Consider the following 24,705-nt stretch of genomic DNA (forward strand, 5'->3'; position numbering starts at 1 on the left):
GGTAAAACTAGATATATTTGTGGAATCTGATATGATCCTGGTTTGGAAACCCCACCATTGGGAGTTCATATAGAAACGAAATTCATTAATTATCATAAAAAATAAATACTAGAAAAATAACTGTTGACTAATAAATCTGATTCATTAGTGTCCTTTAGGGAAGTTGTCTAGCCACCTAATTTGCACCTCTATTAATTCTTATTGAATCCAGATATGGGTTTGGGAGAGAAATAACTGGTGCCTTCTCGAAGCACGGGACTTGTTGTCATCACGGATGTACAAGGATCTAGACTCGGCACCATGGGGAATAATACTGCATACTGGAATTCCACGTAAACGCATACCATATGATTTTAGCTCTTATGTTATCTGTCTAATCTCTACTATACACAAAGATTCATACCAAATTATAAAGATAGATCTTTATTATACATATAAAAAGTCAGTAGAAATCACATTTATGGCTTAAAACCTCACATTACCTTTCAGTTATCAAAATAATTCAACTAAGTTTCAAGTGTTAAAAAAAAAAGCCAGTTAGGTACTAGTTCCCATAGTAACCTGATAGGATTGGTACAATGATTTATTTTCGCTTTTTGCTTTCTGATGCCATCTTTCTATTTGGAATGCCATTCTGCGTATGACTGCTTTTAACCTTTGGCAAAACACTTCCTTTCAGTTTCTTCACCATTTTCAAGAAACAATAACCAAATAATATTGTGCACACAGCAAACACAGCGATTACATCGAGCATGTAATACTGGTAGAAGAACATGTCATACATGCTGGGGCGTAGATGTGCTGCTCCATTGTGCCGTAGAACATAGTCCAGCCAGTAGATTGTACGGTTCACTGGATGGAGAGGCTGGTCATGATGCAATTTGGATAAATACATTGCCTGTGCCTTGTACCTGGAAATCAGAGCAAACTCATTGAATTAACTTTTTTTTTTAAATTTTGAAATTTTGCCATAAACCCCCTTACTGTGCCTTTGTTGCTACCATAATTGACTGCTCCAGCACACTTCCGAGACCAAAGTTCTGCCTTCTGTAAATCCTGAGATTTTTGCAAAATTGTGCTGCCTGTGTTTCAACACTCTTAAGTCTGCCATTCAGTGATCACTCTTGTACTCTGGCCTACAATGGCTCCTATATGTATGATTTCTAAGACAATGTTTACAAACTCACCCCCTGATCACATACTCCTCTGTAATCAGTCTCAACACGCAAATCGGCATTCCTAATTCTGGTGTATTGAACATCCCTGATTTTAATCAGTTCACTTGTGGCCTTGCCTTCAGTTGCAGTGGATTAGAACTCTGGAAAATCCTTGGTTGAACCTCTTTTCTCTCTCACTAACCTCATTTAAGACACTCATTGAAACAGCTTTTCACCTCAGTGATACCATTGTGAAGAAAATTGTCTTAAACCGTCAGTGAGGTGAGAGGTTGGAGTTGAAGATTTATGACAGCATGGACAGCAAGAGGGGAGAACTGAAGCTCCGTGTGGCTATTGCTGCCTAAGCTTGACCTCCATTCAGGGAAGCTGTGCCCTTGATCATCTTTGACTAAGCTTTTGCTCATTAACCTATAATCCCTGTCATATGCTGTCAATGTTTGCTTTATTATGCTTTTATGAAGTACCTCAGTATGTTATTAGATTAGAAGCACTGTATCAACAAGGTGTTGCAGCACATTCACATAAACTGCTTAAACCACTATCATGCAAATAGTGGATCCATTAATTCAAAGGGCTTTCTGAGATACAGTCGAGCTAATTGGATTGCCCAGAAGAGCTAGTATAGGCTGCTTGAGCTGAGTGGCTCCCTTCCAGACCACGCTATTCTGTGATACTTGTTTCTTACCTCGGATCCATGGTCACTGTGATAATAGCTTGATAAATGTCCTCCTCAGTCATAGCTTTCCAGGATAGAAAAATCCCCATTCCTTTAGCATGAACTCTTGTCATGATGTCATAATGGTCTCCAAAGAATGGAATTCCTACCACTGGTATACCATGGTATATGGACTCATAGATGCCATTCAAACCTCCATGGCTTAAAAATGCCTTTACATTCGGATGACCTAAAACAAATAAACTTGAAGTTTATTTAGAAATGGGGTGGGGGGAATCTTTTATATGTTTCTATAATTATGAAGGGAAAGTTAAGATAGAAATAAGATGTTTCCACTGGCAGGTGAAACTAGGACAGAGGGCATAGCCTCAAATTTAGGGGGAGCAGATTTAGGACCAAATTGAGAAGGAACTTCACCCAGACAAGGTTGTGAATCTGTAGAATTTCCTGCCCAGTGAAGTTGAGGCTTCCTCAATAAATATTTTTAAAGCTAAGAATGTTTTGAACAGTAAAGGATTTAAGGGTTTGTGAGAGGGCAGATTAATGGAGCTGAGGCCATGAAAAAGATCAGCCATGACCTTATTGAATGGCAGAGCAGGCTCGAAGGCCCAGATGGCCTACTCCTGCTCCTAGTCCTTACGTTCTAAGAGAATCAATGTTGTAGTGATATTCTCCATTAAGGGAAGAACTTAGTTTGACTCTTTCCAGCCACTAGCTCAGTGCCTACTTGGCACACCAGTTTCATTATATCTGCTTTCAAACTACTAGTCATAGAGATGTACAGCATGGAAACAGACCCTTCGGTCCAACTAGTCCACGCCGACCAGACATCCCATCCCAACCCGGCCCATATCCCTCCAAACCCTTCCTATTCATATATCCATCCAAATGCCTCTTAAAAGTTGCAATTGTGCCAGCCTCCACCACATCCTCTGGCAGCTCATTCCATACACGTACCACCCTCTGCGTGAAAACATTGCCCCTTAGGTCTCTTTTATATCTTTCCCCACTCACCCTAAATCTATGCCCTCTAGTTCTGGCGTAAATCTTTTCTGAACCCTTTCAAGTTTCACAATATCTTTCCGATAGGAAGGAGACCAGAATTGCACGCAATGTTCCAATAGTGGCCTAACCAATGTCCTGTACAGCCACAACATGACTTCCCAACTCCTGTGCTCAATACTCTGACCAATAAAGGTAAGCATATCAAACGCCTTCTTCACTATCCTATCTACCTGCAATTCTACTTTCAAGGAGCTATGAACCTGCACTCCAAGGTCTCTTTGTTCAGCAACACTCATTAGGACCTTATACACTTAATGGTAAGTCCTGCTCAGATTTGCTTTCCGAAAATGCAGCACCTCGCATTTATCTGAATTAAACTCCATCTGCCACTTCTCAACCCATTGGCCCATCTGGTCCAGATCCTGTTGTAATCTGAGGTAACCCTCTTTGCTGTCCACTACACCTCCAATTTGGTGTCATCTGCAAACTTACTAATTGTACCTCGTATGCTCGCATCCAAATCATTTATGTAAATGACAAAAAGTAGAGGGCCCAGCACCAATCCTTGTGGCACTCCATGGTCACAGGCCCCCAGTCTGAAAAACAACCCTCCACTACCACCCTCTGTCTTCTACCTTTGAGCCAGTTCTGTATCCAAGTTCCTAGCATTGAGGCAACTGGCTGACTTCTGATAATCTTTAAGAACCTCCTGATTTTATTAGAATAATCTCTTAATTGCACACAGCATTTTAAAAATAAGGATACCTGTTTGAGAGTGATGAGAGGAAAGAGATGCCTGTCCCTTAGAGGTCTGTAGGTTTTAGGTTTTAGTATTCTGAGGAAGGGTCACATTACCCAAAATGTTAACTCTGATTTCTCTCCACAGATGCTGTCAGACCTGCTGTGCTTTTTCAGCAATTTCTGTTTTCATTTTAGGTTTTGTGGACGGTTTCAAAATTCATCCATAATAATTTCCGATCCAATCTTATTAAAATACTTGATTTTCTTCCAATCTTTAACAATTTTTAAACTTCAACCTGTAATGCACTATTATTTCAAGTCTGCTGACACATACCCAACAAGTCATTCTGTGGTATCCACTCCATCAGTTTTGTATTATTTCCCAAGGAGCTTGGCCTTTTTCCAAAAAACCTAAGGATTGAAAAGATTGCAGTTACTGTTGCTACACCTCGCTCTTCAATTCCTGGAGAAAAAAAGTATCAAATTGCCAGAAAGGGCACCAAACTATGTATTCAGTTATTTGAAAGAGAATGTGAGGTCCAGAACACCAGATTTTCCATGATGTACATCTCTATAACTCTAAGTGGTCTGCTTTTGAATTGGTTTGCTGGAAAGTGGAAAGATAACCCACTTTGAATAGTCATCTTATTTTAAAGAGTCACCTTTGCTCTTAAAGTCAACAGGAATCACACCAGAACCACAGTTTCCGCAGTACATTCTGCTTTGGTTTCCCCCAGCTCTTCCATTTCAACAAGGATTTTTAAATGCTCCTGTAAAACCACAATGTTGGAGCAGCACATTGCTTTGGTCAGACTGCACCTCAGCTGTGAGCTGACAGGCAAGAGTTATAGGGCTTGAAGAGACTGAGTTTCATTAGAATGTTATCCAGACTGGAGTGTGAAAACAAGAGAAGAGGTTCCAATGGCTTGCATTGGAAATATAGAAAGTTTGAGGGATGTGCTGATTGAGATGTTTAAAATGTTTAGGGCAGACAAACTATATTTCCTTGGGGACAATTGGGGAAATTGCAGGAAGTGTGTTTTCGCACCATGTTGTCCAAAGTCTGGAATCATTGGGAAAAACCCATGTGGTTCACTAATTTCCTTTAGGGAAGGGATCTGCCATCCTTACCAGGTCTGGAGTTACACGTCACCCAGACCAACAGTAATGTGGTTGACTCTTAACTGCCCTCTGGTAATTAGGTATGGATAAATGCTGCTGCCTAACCAGCGACGCCTTCAACCCATGAATGAATAAAGAATCTTGTATTTCCCCTACAAAGCTATGAGTACTAAGACAATTGGCGGTGGCAGTATCAGGACAAGCAGAGCTTCACAGGGCAGGTGGTATGGAGGAACATTGTGCAATTGGTGTGGCAGGCCAAGATGTTCAACAACCTGCTGTTGTTCCACATTTGAGAGGTTTCTTCAACATAAATCCCCAAAGGGGCACGGGACTGGCTCCTCTTGTATTGCTGAAGTCCTTGTATTAATGGCTTTTGATGAGGAATTTCAGTGTAATAGTCCAGCAATACTGAAACCTAGCTATATAGTCAAGTATTGAGAGAGCTTGGAGGTGATGTTTCCATTTTGTCCTTGGTAGTGAACTTCGCAAGGGAGGTGCAGTTAATAATATAAAGTCCAATACTACTATTCCACCTGGTCAATTGAAGTTTAATATCAATACTTATGAAATTTGTACCCCCTTGACTTCTTAAAAATATGCTTTTTCATATTTTGCTAACGGTTTAGCAAAGCTCTGTGTCCTTACCTCCAGAGGACTTTCTGTGGTAACCGAGCAAAAGCAGCTGCTAGTTTTTCTGTCAGGTTATCTGAAAGATATTTGACTCCAGCACCAAAAGAGACCACCACAACTCCGTCAGGTGCACCTTCCACCCAGGTGGCCAGGTCCTTCAAACAAAAAGGTAAATTAGATGGATGACTTCAGATACCAAGCAGCCTACATCTGCTAGTTGGTTCAGATTTTTTTTCCTGGTTTTCCCCACCGATTGTGAATTGCAATCCTCCCCCCAAAACTAAACACCTGCTGCTCAGGGCTCGGTCAATAGCACTCATGGCTAAGTCACAATATTCTGGTTCAAGCTTTGCTCTAGAGCTGGAGCTCAACAGTCAAAGCTGACACTCACTTGGCATTGCACAATCAATAAATGCCAATTTCATATAAGATGCTGAACCAATCTGCCTGTTCTGGTGAATGTAAAAGGTCCTGTGGCAATATTTTGAAGAAGGACAGGGGAAGTAGCCTCCACATTCTGGCTAATCTTCATCCCTCAGCCAACATCACCAAACAAAAACCTTGTCTGGTCGTATTGCAAATTGAAAATATTGAGAGAGTTTACTGAGCACCAATTGGCGGTTATTTCTCCTGTGACAACAATGACTGCACTTCAAAGCATGCTTCATTGGCTCGGAAATGTTTTGATTCTGAAAAGGTTGTGTGCGCGCACAAGAGTTTCTTTCCTTTGACAATCCTACTTCAAGAAGCACCAGAGAAGTGAAACTTATCTAGTACCTGAAGCTGGCAAAGTGATAACAGATCTGCAACATGTATCTGGCCTAATTTTCACTCAAACTTAGGATCTTGAGTTTCAACTTCACACAATTAATGACCTGTGGTCAGTCAGGACTCTGGAAGGTTCAAAATGTCTCAAATACTGAATCAACCTTTTTCACCCTTTAGAGCTGGGGAAGTACTGAGCCTGTGGAGACATGATGAGCCAGGCTAAGCACTTCTGGTTGCAAACTGAAACAAGTTGAATGCACTGCCCTTTCTACAGCTTACAGGTGGTCCCTTTAGCAGTCAGTAGCTAAGTCACTGTCTAGCCAAAAAACTACCATTTGCACAAAGCATACTGCACCCCCTCTAAATAAGCATTGAGCCCCAATTAGCACATAGAAAGGATCCCAAGCCAACGTCATGCGGGTACTTGGCTTGCAAATTAATACAGCTAATAATATTGAAAATCTGTTGAGATGCAATTGTCAATGCTTCATATTTTGCTAATTAATATTTTCCCTGTCAACAAACAGGCAGGATGTGACAATATTATTATTTAAATTCTTTTCCTGCTTGACTGAAGGGGAACACAACATTCGTTTTTAGCCTCAGCAGATATGTGGAGCCAGCTTCCCCCTCGGTACTGCTTGTTGTCCTCAAATAGACTCTGGGAGTCTGTTCTATCCATCCTTTGCAGCTACATTTTCCCTTGTGTTCTCCTGCCTTTCTCCAGGCTTGTCAGTTCCATACTTTTGTCCTTTGCTAAATCATTTTCATTGCTGCTAACTTGTAAAATCTATTATTTCAGACAATACCAGAGACCAAACTGGTGTATGATGACCTTGAGAAGGTAGATTCAAAATTGCTGATCTCAATTTTAAACAAAGGATTAAATTAAGTCATATTTCCTTGTGCTCTTTCAACCTGTTTGCAATCCTGATAGAGATGGAAATGTGTTGCTGGAAAAGCGCAGCAGGTCAGGCAGCATCTAGGGAACAGGAGAATCGACGTTTCGGGCATTAGCCCTTCTTCAGGAATGAGGACAGTTTGTCCAGCAGGCTAAGATAAAAGGTAGGGAGGAGGGACTTGGGGGAGGGGCGTCGGAAATGTGATAGGTGAAACGAGGTCAAGGTGAGGGTGATAGGACAGATTGGGGTGGGGGTGGAGAGGTCGGGAAGAAGATCTTAGGTTAGGAAGGCGGTGCTGAATTTGATGGGTTTGACTGAGACAGGCTGGGGGGAGGGGAAATGAGGAAACTGGTGAAATCCGAGTTCATCCCTTGTGGTTGGAGGGTTCCTAGCCGGAAGATGAGGCGTTCTTCCTCCAACCGTCGTTTCGCTGTGGTCTGACGATGGAGGAGTCCAAAGACCTGCATATCCTTGGTGGAGTGGGAGGGGGAATTGAAATGTTGAGCTACAGGGTGGTTGGGTTGGTTGGTCCGGGTGTCCCAGAGGTTATGTGGCTGAAGAGCTTCTGTGCAGAGGAGATGACCTGGGGGGTGCAGTGCAATCCTGATAGTCCCATTGAGGGATCAACTTGAAATATGGTCTTTCAAATCTCATCTTTCAGATTTGCCCCTAGAACAGCTGAAAAACAGCCCAAGCTCCCTTTTTAGAATTCTCTACCTTCCCCCCCTATTACATGATGTGTACGGTTATGATTCTGAATGGGTCAGTATTGGAAACCGCATTACAGTCCACCCAATCTGATGATATCATGATGGCTTAGGTAGGGATATGTCAGAATAGCTCACTCAAGACCTCATGATGACCTGTGTACCCTTTGGTCAGCCCAGTCTTATATTAACATCTTTGACACTGTTATGTTTATCTGGTTGCTATCATGCATTTTGCTTTCAACAACAGAGTCTTTGCCATACAAATCAGTTAGTGGCAACAAGCTGCCAGTGGTTATTATTCAAAAGCTGATTATGACACACCACAGAATCACAGAAGGATTGTTATTGTGCATTAGGCCGCCATTTGGTCCATTATGTCTCTGAGCATTTTGACTTAGTGTCAATCTCCAGCTTTTCCCCAGCAACTTTACTCATTATTTAAACAGAAACAATCATCTGATCTCATCTAATACCTCCCTCCACCAAAAATCCAGGCAGTGCATCCCAGACCCCGATTACTTGCTGTGAAAAAGTTTTAAGAACTGTCGCTGGTTCTCGATACTCCTGTAAGTAGGAAAAGTTTCTCCCTGTCGACTCTGTACACATCCGTATAACTTTGAAAACTTAAATCATATCTCCTCTTCTCCTGTCTTGAGAAGACAAATTCTCCAATTTATCTTCTTAACTGACATTTCGCATTCCTAAAGCTATTCTTGTAATCTCCTTTGGCACTGTCTGCAAAGGCATTCACATCTTTAATAAAGTATGGCGCCCAGGGTTGTCTACGATGCTTGAGATGAGGTCTAGCTTGTGTCCTTTATGGGTTCAATTCTTGTAATCAGTGCCCCTACTAGTAAAGTCTAGATACTGTGTTTTATTCACTTCTCGCTCTACCTGTGCTGCACCCTTAACGAATTATGCACATATATACTCTGCTCCTTCCCACCCTCTAGACGAGTACCACTCTTCACCCTGCAAAGTAGATTCCACATCATACCTCACCTTCCTGCACCCCAACCAACACAGACACACACACACACCCTTCCCCAAATCCATTAAAGAACAAACCTGCTAGTGTGTGCATTATCATCTATAAATGTATGCAGTTTTCCTGGGTGGTCCTGTTGTGATAACCAACTACTAAATACAGCCCAGAATAACCATTGCATTGGTGTTTATCTGCTAGCTACAATAACTATTCCACAACACGAACAGATGTACAGAGCTTACGGAATTCCTGCTGCTGCTACTGCCACTTGCCACCCGGGAACTGCTTGCCTCTGGAATCGGAAAAGGAAGCATCAAAATTCCAGTTCCTTTTGTAAAACTATTTTAGTATAATTTATGCAGTTGTACAGTATGACATTCGGCACAGGCATGCTAATGTTCTGAGGAACGGTCATTCAGCCAAAGTCTTTTCCCTGGGATAGGGGAAATCCAAAACTAGAGGGGCATAGGTTCAAGGTGAGAGGGGAAAGGTTTAAAGGGATAAGTGACAATTTTTTCACGCAGAGGGTGGTGTGTGTATGGAATGAGTTGCCAGAGGAAGTGGTGGAGGCTGGTACAATTACAACATTTAAAAGGCATTTGGATGAGTACATGAACAGGAAGGGTTTAAGAGGGATATGGGCCAAACACCGGCAAATGGGACTAGATTAGGTTAGGTTATCTAATCAGCATGGACAAGTTGGACCAAAGGGTCTGTTTCCCTGTTATATCAGTCTATGACTCAAAACAATCTACACAAAATATCAACATGATGCTACACTTCTCCAGTTTCCACTCGAAACACATTAAAACAGCCATCCCCTATGGACAAGCCCTACACGTACACAGGATCTGTTCAGATGAGGAGGAACGTGACAGGCACTTGGAAGAACTCAAGGATGCTCTCATAAGAACAGGTTACGATGCTCAACTCATCGACCGCCAGTTCCAATGTTCCACAGTGAGAAATAGTAATGACCTCCTCAGGAGACAGACACGTGCTGTAATCGACAGGGTACCCTTCGTTATCCAGTACTTCCCAGGAGCTAAAAAACTATGCCATGTTCTTCGCAGCATGCAACACATTATCAATGAGGATTAGCACCTCGCTAAGACCTTCCCCACGCCTCCATTTCTCATCTTTAAACAACCACCAAACCTCAAACAGATCATTGTACGCAGTAAACTGCCCAGCTTTCTGGACAACAGCATACAACGCTGTCACAGCTGATGCTGCAAGACGTGTCAGAGTGTCAACATGGATACCATCATTACACAGGGGGAGACCACCCATCATGTACGCGGCAGGTATTCATGCGACTCAGCCAACGACATCTATTTCATACGCTGCAGGTAAGGATACCCTGAGGCATGGTACATTTGTGAGACCAAGCAGAGGCTATGCCAACGGATGAATGGGCACTACACAACAATCACCAGGAAGGAGTGTTCCCTCTCAGTTGGGGAACACTTCAGCGGTCTGGGACATTTGACCTTAGACCTTTCTCCAAGTTGGACTTTGGAATAGGCAACAACGCAGAGTAGCCGACCAGAAGCTCATAATCAAGTTTGTTACCCTTGGAGATGGCCTCAACCAGGACCTTGGGTTCATGTCACACTATAGGTGACCCCACTGCACTACACACTCTCTCACACACAAGAATATGCATGTGCACGCACACACACACACACTCCTACAGACCCATAGACTCACACAGACCTTCTGTCATACGCTCACATATACACCCCCCACACTCATACCCAGACATACACCCTCTCAAAGACGTACACCCCTTTACATTCACACACACACACTCTCACACAGACACTCACACCTCCCCAGATACACACTCCCACATGTCAGGTTTGTGGGGTGAATTTGTACTTGCAGCATTACATTTTATTTTGCTCAAAAACTACATGAATCCATGTAAGATTCTGTAAATCCTTTTTTTTAAGAAATAGATTCAGTCTGAACATTGGGATACAGGCAGGCAGACTCTAACCTCACATCTTCAATGCATTATCTGAGCTGACATGGCACCTATTGTTAAAGTTCACTTGAGAATGTAACTTTTTCTTAAAAGTTATGGGATTTATATATGAAAGAATTGAAACCAGCATGGTCATTCTAAAAGGTGAGAGACTTAACAAACAATCCAGGTCTCTTTGAAGAAGTAATTTCAGTTACATCACACTGTAAACTTTTGCTATGAATTCTGTGTCTTAAGATTTTACACTCCACAACTACTTGATGAAAGAGCAGCGCTCCGAAAGCTAGTCTTTCCAAATAAACCTGTTGGACTATTACCTGGTGTTGTATGATGTTTTAACTTCGAAATGTTAACTCTGATTTCTCTCCACAGATGCTGACAGACCTGTTGAGCTTTTCTGTTAGTGGCATGTTAACTATGTCACTCGGCCAGTAATCCAGAACCCCAGGTTAATGGGTTCAAATTCTTAACATGGGTGAAATGATGATGAAATGTGAATTCAGTTAAAATCTGGAGTAAATAGCTATCCAAATGTTATTCTTGTAGCCAGTAACACCCTGATCAACTCCATCACTCTCAATGGCACCTTCCCAAACAATCACAGTAGTAGTTACACTTGCCCTTTGACCTCTGTCCAGGGCCCTCTGGGCAGTTAGGGATGGGCAATAAATGCTGGAACAGCCATGAACACCCACATCCCTATGAATGGATTGCATTAAAAAAAACTATTTGTGTATCTTCTGAGAGAGAGAGAGAGACACAGATGTTGATTGCAAAGCTCCTGGGAAAAGATCGGTGCGTCTTGTTCTGACATCAGAAATGATATGCATAGAAAATTTTCCGTTCATGTTAGACCTCCAACATCACATCACCATTTTAATTGCCAACTCTCCCAATCATGCTTGCTTTGACTGCCTGCTCTCCTGGATGCAACTGGGAAGCAATCTCAGCATTTTCAGTAAGCTACAGCAGGGTGGAAACGTAGCAGAGGGGGGGCTGGAAATAGCCTCAAGTGGTTCAACCCAGGAGCTGAACACCCTCACTAAATGATACGTAGTCACGATACCCATCCCCCATCAAGAATTGCCTCGGGGAATTAGTGACAGTCTATCAGAGGATGATCCACACAGGCAGCTCGATCTGGTTTACACCACTATCAGCTGGCTGCCTCCCAGAACCTGACAACCTAAGGGATTCTCCATGTATGAATGCAGATAAAGGAGAAGCAAAACATTCAGTGAACCAAGCTGTACTTCTTAACCCCCACCCCTCTGTGAAGTACAACTTCGTACAAGCGCGAATTCTAATTTCACTGTTCTCCCAAGATTGTTATTTCAACATTGAGAGTGCCATGTCAAATGGTAGTTTTATGTACGAGACCTCACAAACCGAAAACAGAAAATTTAAAATTGCATTCTTCTGTATTTATTTGCAAAACTACTAACGTCTTATAATTAAATCATTATAGAATCAACTGTAAATGGGTTTTCAGTCTAATAAGCAGTACATGTGTGAAGGCAGCTTCAGTATATTGGTGTTATATATTGTAAATTGCCACTCATCTCTCTGGATCTGACCCTGGCACCACCTTGAAACTGTACAAGTATTAACTTGACAAAGCTGCCCTTTGACTCCAATTATTGTTTGTTTCATCAGTGAGTCACTTAACTGTTACAAGTGAGCAAAGCTCTGATTCAGAGGCGCTGAGGAAAAATAAAATATTAACCCATTTTGTAATTTGTCCTCTCTTCTGGATGGGACTTTTTAAACCACTCGAATCCCTATTACAATCCACTTGAACTCATTACTGCTACTGATTGCCTGGATACACTGTCTCCACACACTGTCACAGATCTCTGCTGGGTAAACAGTACCAGTCTGTTGGCTGGTTAGCATGGCAACCATTAAGGGAGACACAAGTTCAAATCCCACAACGGCAACTGGTGAAATGTGAACTGATGAAAAGCTTAGGTGGATTGACCATGTTATATTGCCCTGTAGTATCCAGGGATATGCAGACTAGATAGATTAGCTATGGTAAAATAAGGGTTACGGAGATAGGAGCAGGAGTTGGGTCTGGATGGCACGCTCTCCTATAGGGTTGGGGAAGAATCGATGGGTTGAATGGCCTCTTTCTGCACTGCAGGGACTCTATGAGAATCTGGGAATAAAAGCTGGCCCAAATTGCAGCAGTGGTCAATGGTTAAAGAAACCCATTTGGTTCACTAACTTTCTTTAGGCAAGGTCCTTACTGGCCTTCACGTGACTCCAGACCCACAGCACTACGGTTGAGTCTTAATCAACCTCTGCAGTGCCACTCAGTTCAAGTAGCAATCAGAGATGGGTAATCAATGTTGGCCCAGCTAGCGACACCCACATCCCACGAACAAATATACAGTTGGCAAATGATAAGAAAATGGAAGCTTTCAAAACAATCTTAAAGACAAAGAACTTTTCACAGGGCATTATACAGAAAATTTGTAACCTAGGGTCTTAGGTTAGATATCGCAACGTTTGTTAAAAGTGGTGGAGAGTGCTAAAGTGTGTCTTGAAAGAGTAAGTAGTTGCTGGCGTCAATGGTAGACATGATGTGGAGGTTCCGGTGTTGGACTGGGGTGGACAAAGTTGAAAATCACACAACACCAGGTTATAGTCCAACAGGTTTATTTGGAAGCACTAGCTTTCGAAGTGCTTTGAAAGCTAGTACTTCCAAATAAACCTATTGGACTATAACCTGTTTTAGATTAGATTCCCTACAGTGTGGAAACAGGTCCTTTGGCCCAACAAGCCCACACTGACCCTCTGAACAGTAACCCACCCAGACCCATTTCCCTCTGACTAATGTACCGAACACTATGGGCAATTTAGCATGGCCAATTCACCTGACCTACACATCTTTGGACTGCGGGAGGAAACCAGAGCACCTGGAGGAATCCCACGCAGACACGGGGAGAATGTGCAAACTCCACACATTCACAGTCACCTGAGGCTGGAATCGAACCTGGGACCCTGGTGCTGTGAGGCAGCAGGGCTAACCACTGAGCCACTGTACCGCTTTTGTTGTGTGATTTTTAACTTTGAAAGAATAAAGCCAGGTAGTGAATTTAGACCGAAATAACTGAAAGTACTGCCACTGTAGACAGAGCATTAGAAATAGGGCATGCTCAAGAGGTCAGAGGTTAGATTAACACAGGCATATCAAAAGGATTGTGGAGCTAACAAGGTTTACAGAGATAAGCAGTTGAAAACAAAAATAAAACTATAATAATATCAAAAAATAAACATATGAATTGCTTAACTGCAAGCCAGTGTCAGTGAGCACAGGGTGACGAGTGAACAGACGTTAGCCCGAAAAAGGACAAGGGCAGCAAGATTATGGAGCCCTGAAGAAGAGTTATCATGATTCAAAACGTTAGCTTGCTCTCTCTCCATCGAGAGCCGCTGTGATCTCCAGCGTTTTTCATTTTCAGTACAGATTCCAATATCTGCAGTAAATTTGCTCCTACAAGGTTTTGGATATCCTCAAGTATGTGGAAGGTCATACAGGAATGCATTCTTAGTCGTGAGCGACTGGACAGACTTATGAAAATCAAAGCACTGTCAAGTGGTCTGGCCATTAGTAAATGTCACCTTGTTTAGGTCAGATTTCACTTTAGTCATCTTTAAGCTCCATATGTGAACAAGGCAGAAGTGGGTACTGCAGATGCTGGAGATGAGAATCAAGATTAGAGTTGTGCTGGAAAAGCACAGCAGGTCAGGTAGCATCCAAGAACCAGGAAAATCGACGTTTTGGACAAAAGCCCTTCCCTGATGAAGGTGCCCTTCCAGCACCATTCTAATCTTGACCCCTTATGTGAGCAGACAGTGGTAATTGTGATCAGTTAATCGATGATCTTATGGCAATGTAGCAAATGAGTTTGCATGACAGACCCTTTCCCATATATTGACACCCCACCTTGAGGTTTCCTCAATATTTTGTTACAACGTATGGAACTCCCTGTCCTAAAATGCAATGTTCAGTCGTCAAAATATCAGTAGCTCCATTGGAGAAAATTACTAATCCATTCGAAACAGTGGGAAAACACTCATCTCACTCTTTTCCAAAAGAACTTATGAGCCTTAGTTAAAAAACAAAGCCCTGGGCAGATAATTCCAATTTAAAAAGAAAATCAAATCACTGGCGGGGTTAGCACTTATTAGCCAGTCCTAGCTGTCCTTGGAGGAGGTGGTGGGAGTGAGCTACCTTCTTGAACCACTGCAGAGAATTTGCTATAGGTTTACACACAACGTTGTCAGGGAGGGTATTCCAGAATCATCACCCAGTGACATTGAAGGAATGGGCGATATACTTCCAAGCCTGGATGTTGTTCAGGCCCTCCTGCATTTGGTCATGGCTTCCCTCGAGGAGTCACGAATGGTGCTGAACATCCTCACATCTGACCTTACGATGGAAGGGAGATCATTGGAGAAGCAGCCGAAGATGGGTAGCCTATGCACAATCCCGAGGAACTCCTGCAGCTGAAATAACTGACCTCCAACAATCATGACCATCTCCCTATGTGTTAGGTATTACTACAACCACCAGAGAGTTTGCCACCTGATACTCATTGATTCCAGTTTTGCTAGGGTTCCTTGATGCCATGTTCAGTCAAATGCAACCTTGATGTCAAGGGCTGTCACTCTGACATGCCTTTTGGAATTCAGCTCTTTTGTCTACGTTTAAACCAAGGCTGTAATGAGATCTTGACCTGAGTAGCCCTGGCAGAACCCAAACTGGGTGTCACTGAATAAGTTATTGCTGAGTAGGTGCTGCTTGATTAGCACCGTTGATGATATCTTCCATTACTTTACTAATGATCAAGAGTATTCAGATAGGGAGGTAATTGGCAAGGTTGGATTTGTTTTGCTTTCTGTATAAAAGTTCATACCTGGACAATTTTCCACATCAGTCGGGTCAATGTTCCAGTACAACAACAACACTGTCCATTGTAAGGGAAACAGCAAGTTCTGTTCACAAAAATATTTTCTGATTTCCTCTATGTGCTATGTCATGACTATAGCAACCTGCCAGTGGGAACAATCCATCAATACATATTTCATTGTCACCATAATCCCGAAGGCCTCTATTAGGTCACCCTCTTAACATTCTCCATTCTACTGGGAAATACCCAAACTTATCAATTCTCCCTGATAATAGCTTTATGAATTTACAATGCATCTTGGTATTTATAAGGCCTCCCTATGAACTGTATCCAACATTAATCATTGTCTGAAGATTTGCTCAGCTTTGACTCAGTGTTTCGCTATGAAACCAATGATTGTATTTTCAAATCACTTGTTGACCATGCTGGACAAGATCATCTTTTAATGAGGAAGTCAATCATCTCAGAAATGCTGAGGTGGTGGTCAGGGCTCCCAACTGTGTCCCCTACATTTCCTGCACTTCTGTCACCCCTTCCCCTCCCACCAAGAACTACGTTCTCTTGCCCTCACCTTTCACCCCCACCTGTCTCTGTATTCAATGCATAATTTTCCACCAACTGTCATGTGATGCTACGAACAAACACATTCTCCCCCTTCCCTTTCAGCACTCAGAGAGAGACAGTTCCCTTCATGACATCCTGGTCCGCTCCTCAATCATTCCCGTCACACCATCTCACAGCGTCTTTCCATGCAAATACAGGAGATACGTTTCGCTTCCTTGCCACCTTCTGAGGCCCCTTATTTCTAACAGAAGCAACAGTTTACATGGATTATCAATTTAGTCAACTGTATTCTCTGCTCACAAGGCGTGGTCTTCTTAATGCTGAGAGGATATAAGAAATACTTCCATTCAGTTTGCAAGCGTAATCCCACACTTCCAGTCATTGTAACTCTCCATAAATCTTTCGCGCTGATATCTCTGTCCTCTGCACTGTTTCGATGAAGTTCAGTAAAAGCCTGAGGACAGCACCTTCAATTACCATGAGGCATCTTGCAGCTTTCTATATTCAACACCGAGTTCATGAATTTCAGATCCTAAACTGCTGTCCCCCAGTTTGCCTGTTTTGAATTTTCTCTTATTTTTCACTTTCAATCAGTAGCACACTTGCTCCATACAGCCCTTTTGTTCTATTCCCTTAGCCCATGGAGGACTAATGCTTCTGTCTGACTATCTTCTCCGTCATCACAGACTTTCCCATTGCCCTTGTCGCAGTCACCCCTTGCTGAAAACCTATCACGTTTCTCACTTCTCCTGGTTCTGATGAAAGGCCACAGGCCTTAAGCGTTTTTTTGCTTTTTTTAAATCCTCCACATTTTCTGGTTTTATTTCTGTTTATCTACAACCTCCTCGTCATATATTACTGCGCCTCTCCAAGTCGCTGTTTCTTAACCCTTCGGTTTCAGAGTTCAGATGAGTTACAGATCCATTAAACAAGAATTGATACAAAACCCCTGTAAACACCACCTGCTCTTCCTGTGTCTACCTTCATTTGCAATATTGGTTTCCAACAAACTACACACCTACCTTTTCTCAACTTTAAAAGCAGGGGATCGTCAATCTGAAATTGATAAACTCAGTGTTGAGTCTAGAAAGCTGAAAAGTGCCTCAGTAATTAGAGGTGCTATCCTCAAGTCTATACTGAGTTTCATTGATACAGTGCCAAGGACAGAGATATCAGCGGGAGAGTGAGAACGACTGGAGTCATGCTTGCAAACTGAACAGAGGCATTCTTTAGGCCCAGATTGTGAACAGACCACACATAAAATGTGTCTACTCCCTTGAGGATTTTCAATACTTGCTCATCACAGCTTTCTTCTTCAGACTCATGAATCCCACAATCCTCACCACAATATCTGGCCCCCTTTCCTCACTGTTCATTTTGAAACCTCGAAGATCAAGTTCAACAACCTTAGATCTGAACCAGAGAGCCCACTGTGCCATAGACATCCTGTCACCACTATACCTCCTCTGGATCTATCTTTATTCACTTTATTGCCTCACACTACCCCCACTTTTCAACCATTTAAACACTTTGCCCTCCAACCTATTGCTTAGGCTTTCTCACCGGCCAGCTTTTCTACAGTTCCATAGTTCATTAAAAAAGCAGTTAAATCCGCAATATCTTCTAAATTTGACACCAAACCTCATCGGCCTGGCAAGGTGATGTCTTCACAGAGCTGCTCACTATTTCCTTTCCTGTTGACTTTTCCACTAAATTGTTTTCAATCCTTCCCTGGTCTAATTTCTTCACACGGGCGTTCCATCTGTGCTCCTTGCAGTTACTGCTCAAACAGATTTAAACTCTTCAGCACTTGGGATTTTTCTTTTATTCATTCATAGGATGGGGGCATTGCTGGCTGGGCCACACGTTTATTGCCTGCCCCTTCAGGGTGCAGTTCAGAGTCAACCACATTGCTATGGGCCCAGAGTCACATATAGGTCAGATCAGGTCTTCCCGAAAGAGCATTAGTGAACCAGATGGGTTGTTCCAACAATCAATTAATGGTCATCATTAGATTGAAAATCTTAATTCCAGATTTTTTTCTAAAAATTAAATTCAAAATTCCACCATCTGCTGTGGTAGCATTTGAAACCAGGTCCCCAGAGCATTGTCTGAGTTGCTGGATTAACAGTCCACCAATATTACCATTAGACTATCGCCTCCCCCCTCCACACTTTCAAATAAGTAGTTTTGACAGTTAGTCCTGAGAAGTGATGTGAGTACAATTATAACATTTAAAAGACATTTGGATAAGTACATGAATATGAAAGATTGGAGGGATATGGGCCAGGAGCAGGCGGTGGGTTGGGATTAGCTTAGTTTGGGATTATGTTCGGCATGGACTACTTGGACTGAAGGGTCTGTTTCTGTGGTGTTTGACCAAGGATACTTTTGGGGCGGAACTGTACGACTTACCTCCAGCAAGGGGTGTGCATGCCTCGTGAGGATTCCTCCCACAAAGACAATGTTTGGTAGACTCGGCCTGGGAAACTCCAGCGCTATGTCAGTGCAGAGAAGGAAAACGCTGGAAGCCTGGACCACCTCCAACATGGATCTGGACGGTTTAGCTCTGTACTTCTGCAGAATTGCATCGTACTTAGGGAGGACGGCGCACCTGGTGCCCACTCTGCTGACCACGTAGATCAAACTGTTCCAAGCACGCTCCAGGAAACTCATCCGATCGGTCATCAGGGAGTTAAATTCTGGAACATAGGAAACCGGGGAGGGGGCACCGAGCTCTGCCGGGAACCACAGCCCAGTGGAGAACGTAACATGCTTCACGCCCAGGATTTCAGCGAATACGTAGCCGCACATTTCATTGGGATCAACCAGGAGCAGGTCAAATTGTTCTTCCCTGAGCCGGTTCTCCAGATCCCGGTTGCCCAACATCTGGTCACAGTTTGCTGTATAACTGTCCAAAATTCCAAAGAGTTCCAGCGCTGTAAACTTCCCCGAGAAGATGTTCTTCATTTTCTCCTGGAGGAAGTCATCGGCAGTTTGAGAAGTGAACAGGCCGGGATACTTCTGAAACCTGTAATAAGGAGATTCCTCGATCTCCCGGCCTTTCGATGCTACAATGACCACCTCATGCCCCTGCCCATGCAACGCCTTTGCAAGTGTTTTAAATATTTGTAAATGACTTTCAAACATGATCGGTGGGATCACCATTATCTTAGCAGCTATGGAAGACTTCAAGATGGTCAAAGTCAATATGAAGAGTGGAATGGTGAAGAATAACAGTTTCATTCTGGAAAAGAACAAGAAAATCACTGCAGACTGACTCTGCGAACAAATATTTCACACAAAATGTGGCATTTCAACTAATGTACAGGCACTGAACAACCTACTCCTGGCAAGTACTATAACTGTCACCATGGCAAATGGTGAAATTTGACTTTGCTCAAAAAACTGGCCTAATGATATCTACGTAACCACTGTTGCTTGTAAAAAAGATTTGGTTCACTAATGCCCTTTACGGAAGGAAATTTGCCATCGTTATCTGGTCTGGTCTAGTCTATATGTGACTCCAGACCCAGAACAAGATGGTTCACTCTTGACTGCCCACAGAAATGGGCTAGAAAGCCATTATCAGCCAACCATGGAATCCCTGCAGTGTGGAAAGAGGCCATTTGACCCATCAAGTCTGCACCGACAGCCCCCCCACCCCCACCCCAAGATCAAGACCCAGCCCCTTATCCTATCCCCACATTTTCCATGGCTAGTCCACCTAGCCTGCACATCCCTGAACACAGTGGGTCAATTTAGCATGGCCAATCTACCTAACCTGCATATCTTTGGACTTTTTCACTATTGCAGACAGAATAACACTTACATTTGCTACCTTAAAGGGGCACAGTCTGCTGGTATTTAGGTCACACAGTTGCCAAACCCAAATTATTTGCCACATCGCACTCTTTTTTTTAAATTGTCAGAATTATTCATTTAAAACAGATTGTGGGATCTAGCTGTGTATAAATTGACTGTCCATAAGAAATAGGAACTGGAGTAGGCTACTCAGCCCCATGAGTCTGCTCTGCCATTCAAAGGGATCATGGCTGATCTGATATTCCTCACATCCACTTTCTTGCCCTTTCCTCACAACATGTGATCAAGAATCTATCGGTCTCAGCTTTAAATATACACAAGGACTCTGCCCAACAGCTTTTTTTAAAGATTAGATTAGATTACTTACAGTGTGGAAACAGGCCCTTCGGCCCAACAAGTCCACACCGACCTGCCGAAGCACAACACACCCAGACCTATTCCCCTATATTTACCCCTTCACCTAACACTACAGGTAATTTAGCATGGCCAATTCACCTGACCTGCACATCTTTGTGACTGTGGGAGGAAACCGGAGCACCTGGAGGAAACCCACGCAGACACGGGGAGAATGTGCAAACTCCACACAGACTGTCAGCTGAAGCGGGAATTGAACTCAGGTCTCTGGCACTGTGAGGCAGCAGTGCTAACCACTGTGCCACCGTGCTGCCCACTCTGTGTGGCAAGCAGTTCCAATGATTCACAATTCTCTGAGAGAATAAATTCCTCTTTATTTCAGTCTTAATTTGGCACCCCTTTATTCTCTAACCATGCCCTCTGGTCCGAGACCCTCCAAGGAGGGGGAAGTAATCTCTCAGCATTTACTGTCAAGCCCTTTAAGAATCCAATAAGTTTCAATGAGAGCACCTCTCATTTTTCTAAATTCCACTGAGTGGAGTCCCAGCCTGTTCAGCTGTTGCTCATAAGACAATCGCTCCATTCAAGATATTATCCGAATGAGCCTTTCTGTGAACTGCCTCCAATGAAATTATATCACTCTTAAATGAGGGGACTAAAACTGCTCACACTTCTCCCAGTGTGATCTGACCGGCACTTTGTATAGTTGCAGTTAAGATTTCCCTGCTTTTATACTCCACTCCCCTTCAAATAACTGCCAACATTCCATTAGGCTTCCTGATTACCTGATGCCCCTGTGTGCTAGCTTTCTGTGTTTCATGTACAATTTCCCTATATGTTGCAGCTTTCTGCCGTTTTTCTCCATTTAAGTAATATTCTGGATGTAGGTTTGCTCGCTGCGCTGCAAGGTTCATTTTCAGACGTTGCGTCACCATATTAGGTAACATCTTCAGTGAGGTCACTGTAGGTGTTGCCTGGTATGGTGACAAAACGTCTGAAAATGAACCTTCCAGCTCAGCGAGTAAACCCACATCCAGAACGTCAACCTGAGCTACAAATCCTCTCAAAACGTGTTAAGTAATATTCTGTTCTTTCGTTCTCTCTTCCAAAATGAACAATATCATACTCTCCCAAATTATTCTCCATTTGCCCACTTACTTAATTGTATCCCTCTCACAACTGCCTTTACAGCTATTTTTGTGTCATCTGCAAATTTGGCTACTGTACATTCACTTCCTTCCTTTAAGTTATTAATATATATTGTAAACAGTTGTGGTCCCAGTACTGATCCCTGTGGAACCCGACTGGTCACAGGTTGCCAACCTGGAAATAAACTCCTTACCCCTCTTGGTTTCCTGCCTATTAGCCAATTCCTTTATCCATATCAATATACTATCTCCAACACTGTGGGCTCTTAAGATTTAACCTTTTGAGACGTCAAACATCTTCTGGAAGTTCAAAAACAGCACATCAGAGCCAGCTCAGACTGAACAGAACCTCTGACACTCTTATTTATATCTGTCAGCCAGGGCTCCCTGGTTATATCAGTCCCAATCAGGGAACTCATATTTTAAGACGTCTACCTGGCTCACTCATTGCAATCTTCTCTATACATTCTGGTTGAGACATCCTACAAAAACTCTTAATGAAATAGTCAGATACAATTTCTCTTTCATGACGAGTAGCACGGTGGCTCAGTGGTTAACACTGCTGCCTCACAGCACCAGAGACTGGGGTTCAATTCCACCCTCGGGCAACTGTGTGCACATTCTCCCAGCGTCTGCATCGGTTTCATCTGGGTGCTCCCCACGGTCCAAAGATGTGCTGGTGAGGTGGATTGCCCATGCTGAATTGCCCATAGTGTCCAGGCTAAGTGGATTAGCCATGGGAAATGCAGGGCTAGGCAATGGAGTGGATCTGAAGTGGTTGCTCTTCAGAGAATCATGATGGCCTTGTTGGGCAGAATGGTCTGCTCCTGGATTGTAGCGATTCTATGGTAAAACCATGCTGCCTCTGCTGGTTTAAAATTATAATTTTCCAAATATTCTGCTATTAATTCCTCAACAATTGATTCAAACAATAGAATTCCACTGCAGTCAACGGTTAGGCAAAGCACATTGGGACATGACTGGCGCTAATTAAATCCCAGTTTCTGTCCTACGGTAGCTAATTTGGTGACAAGTAAAACGTGTAAGGATATAAGTGGCAGCTCAGGTATGGTGCTTGTGACACAGCACGCTGTGATCAAGGTATTTCAATGAATTAGAACCGGATTAATTTTGTGTTTTCAGTCTGCACTAAAGAGTCACTGGTCTCTTATAAACAAATGGTTAGAAGACAAAGTTTGACACAGTTCAATTTACAAGCAAATAATCTACAGTTGAACAATACAGTCACAATGATTGGAGGTTCCCGCTGCTGCAGAAACTTGTTTTGTGTCACATGCGAACCATTATGAGCGCAAACTGCTTCCTACCTTGAGCTTTTCTTGTTCGATGACCTTTGACTTGTTAAAAACCCAACAACCTGTTCAAAGACACAGAGGTTGTAGTCTTTGCCCACAGCAGTCCATGTATAAGTAAACTCTTTACCTGCCGACCGGTGTTGAGCAGTTCGGTGAGGCTTCCAGTTGTCGGGGTGCCCTTTTACCGAAGAATTTAATCTGGAGAATTTAAAAGGCGTGTGCACTTTTTCACAACCCGGTTTCACTTCCTATCTAATTGCTCCGCCCTAATCTTAAAACCAGCCAAACGGGAAAAACATTTCTCCAACACAGGGTTGTCAATGGTATCATTTCCATTTATAGACGCTCACTGCCGGCTCATTGTCGACTGAAACTTCATTATACACCTCGGATTTTAAATGGTTGAACTTTTTTTTATTGCTGAAGAAGACTCCAGCATTCCTCAGGTATTTTTTTTTATTTGAGATGGATCCAGATATTACCAGAAGCAAAAAAGAAAATGGCTCACAGTTTCAACACGGTTCAGTCACTCCCCTCATTCCCGACCTATTACAATTGACCTCACCCGAACTGGGATCAACCCACATTGAGATACAGTCGGTCCCTTGTGTCAGCAGCTCTTCCTCAAAGCACTTTTGGGAAAAAAATACATAAACATATATTCACTTCCACAGGTATAGTCTTGTATAAGTAAGGAATGCCTTGGGTTTGTTTGTTCTATATAAAGATTGTGAACAGAATCGAATTATGTGTCTGTATATAAAGATCTTTATGAATAAAATAAATAATCATCTTCGAGAGGTGCTTTGTTGACCCATTTATTGCCCTAGCTGCTGCTGATTGAGAAGGTGGTGGTGGTGTTGTAGGCAGACACACAATGCCCAATGGAAGGGATATCCAAGATTTTTATCCAGCCAAATGAAAGGGATGTTGATAAGTTGGATGGTGAGTGGCTTGGAGAGAGGAAGATATAGGTGGTGATGTTCCCATATCATACAGTGTTACAGCACAGGAAGAAGCCCTTTGGCCCATAATGTCCACGCTTGTCATCAAGTACCTATTTACTCCAGTCCTGTTTTCTAGCAAAGGGGCCATATGCTTTGGTGTTTCAACTGTTCAATCAGAGTACTTCGTAAATGTTGGGAGGGTTCACATGTCCAGTAGCCTCTCAGGCAGTAGATTCCAAATACTCATTGGCCCCTGGGTGAAAAAAAATCTTCAATCTCTTTTAAACCACCTGCCCCTTAGCTTAAGTCTTTGCTATTGATTCCTCTACTAAGGAGAAACATTTATACCCACCTCACATATACCCTTCATAATTTTGTATGGCTCAATCAGGTCTCCTGCCAGCCTTCTCTGCTCTCAGGAAACAAACTCCAGCCTACCTAGTCTCTCTTCATAGCTGAATCACCCATCCTAGGCACCTATTCACCTATCTTGGTGAATCTCCTCTACATCCTCTCTAGTGCAATCATTTCCTTCCTAGAGTGCAATGACCAGAACAATGTTCTAGCATTCAACCAATATATGCAGCTTCAATATAACCCCCCCCCCCCCCCCCCCCAGCTCTTGTATTCAATGCTTTGATGAATAAAAGCAATTATTCCACAAGCCCTCCTAATGGCCTTATCTAATTGTTCTGTTGCCTTCAAGCATCTGTGGATATGCTCACCAAGGTCCTTCTGATTCTCTGTACTTCTCACCATCCTATTATTCAACACATTGTCTTGTTAATCCTCCCAAAATGTATCCCTTCTTTCAATTCCAATTGCTATTTTTTCTGCCCATCTACATTGTTCTGTAGTCTAAGACTTCCTCTCATGATTTATCACACCACCAATTTTCATGTCATCTATGAAC

At 42.8% G+C, this 24,705-nt stretch overlaps 1 protein-coding gene across 2 annotated transcripts; it reads right to left on the minus strand.

The window, feature by feature from the left end:
• Positions 1 to 407: 407 nt before the first annotated feature.
• LOC122541891 (2-hydroxyacylsphingosine 1-beta-galactosyltransferase-like) lies at positions 408 to 23,393 on the minus strand. Of its 2 annotated transcripts, none has more exons than XM_043679060.1 (6): positions 22,973 to 23,393; positions 18,618 to 19,449; positions 5,371 to 5,510; positions 3,935 to 4,011; positions 1,864 to 2,083; positions 408 to 911 (listed from the first exon to the last, which is right to left on the minus strand). In XM_043679060.1, the coding sequence occupies exons 2-6, from the start codon at positions 19,446 to 19,448 to the stop codon at positions 584 to 586; spliced, it is 1,596 nt and encodes a 531-aa protein (XP_043534995.1). In that variant the 5' UTR covers position 19,449; positions 22,973 to 23,393; the 3' UTR covers positions 408 to 583. The 2 variants fall into 2 exon arrangements, with proteins under 2 accessions (XP_043534995.1, XP_043534994.1); XM_043679059.1 differs by having other exon boundaries at positions 22,858 to 23,392.
• Positions 23,394 to 24,705: the final 1,312 nt, after the last annotated feature.

Source organism: Chiloscyllium plagiosum, chromosome 38 (assembly GCF_004010195.1).
Source record: "Chiloscyllium plagiosum isolate BGI_BamShark_2017 chromosome 38, ASM401019v2, whole genome shotgun sequence".
NCBI classification, from domain to species: domain Eukaryota; kingdom Metazoa; phylum Chordata; class Chondrichthyes; order Orectolobiformes; family Hemiscylliidae; genus Chiloscyllium; species Chiloscyllium plagiosum.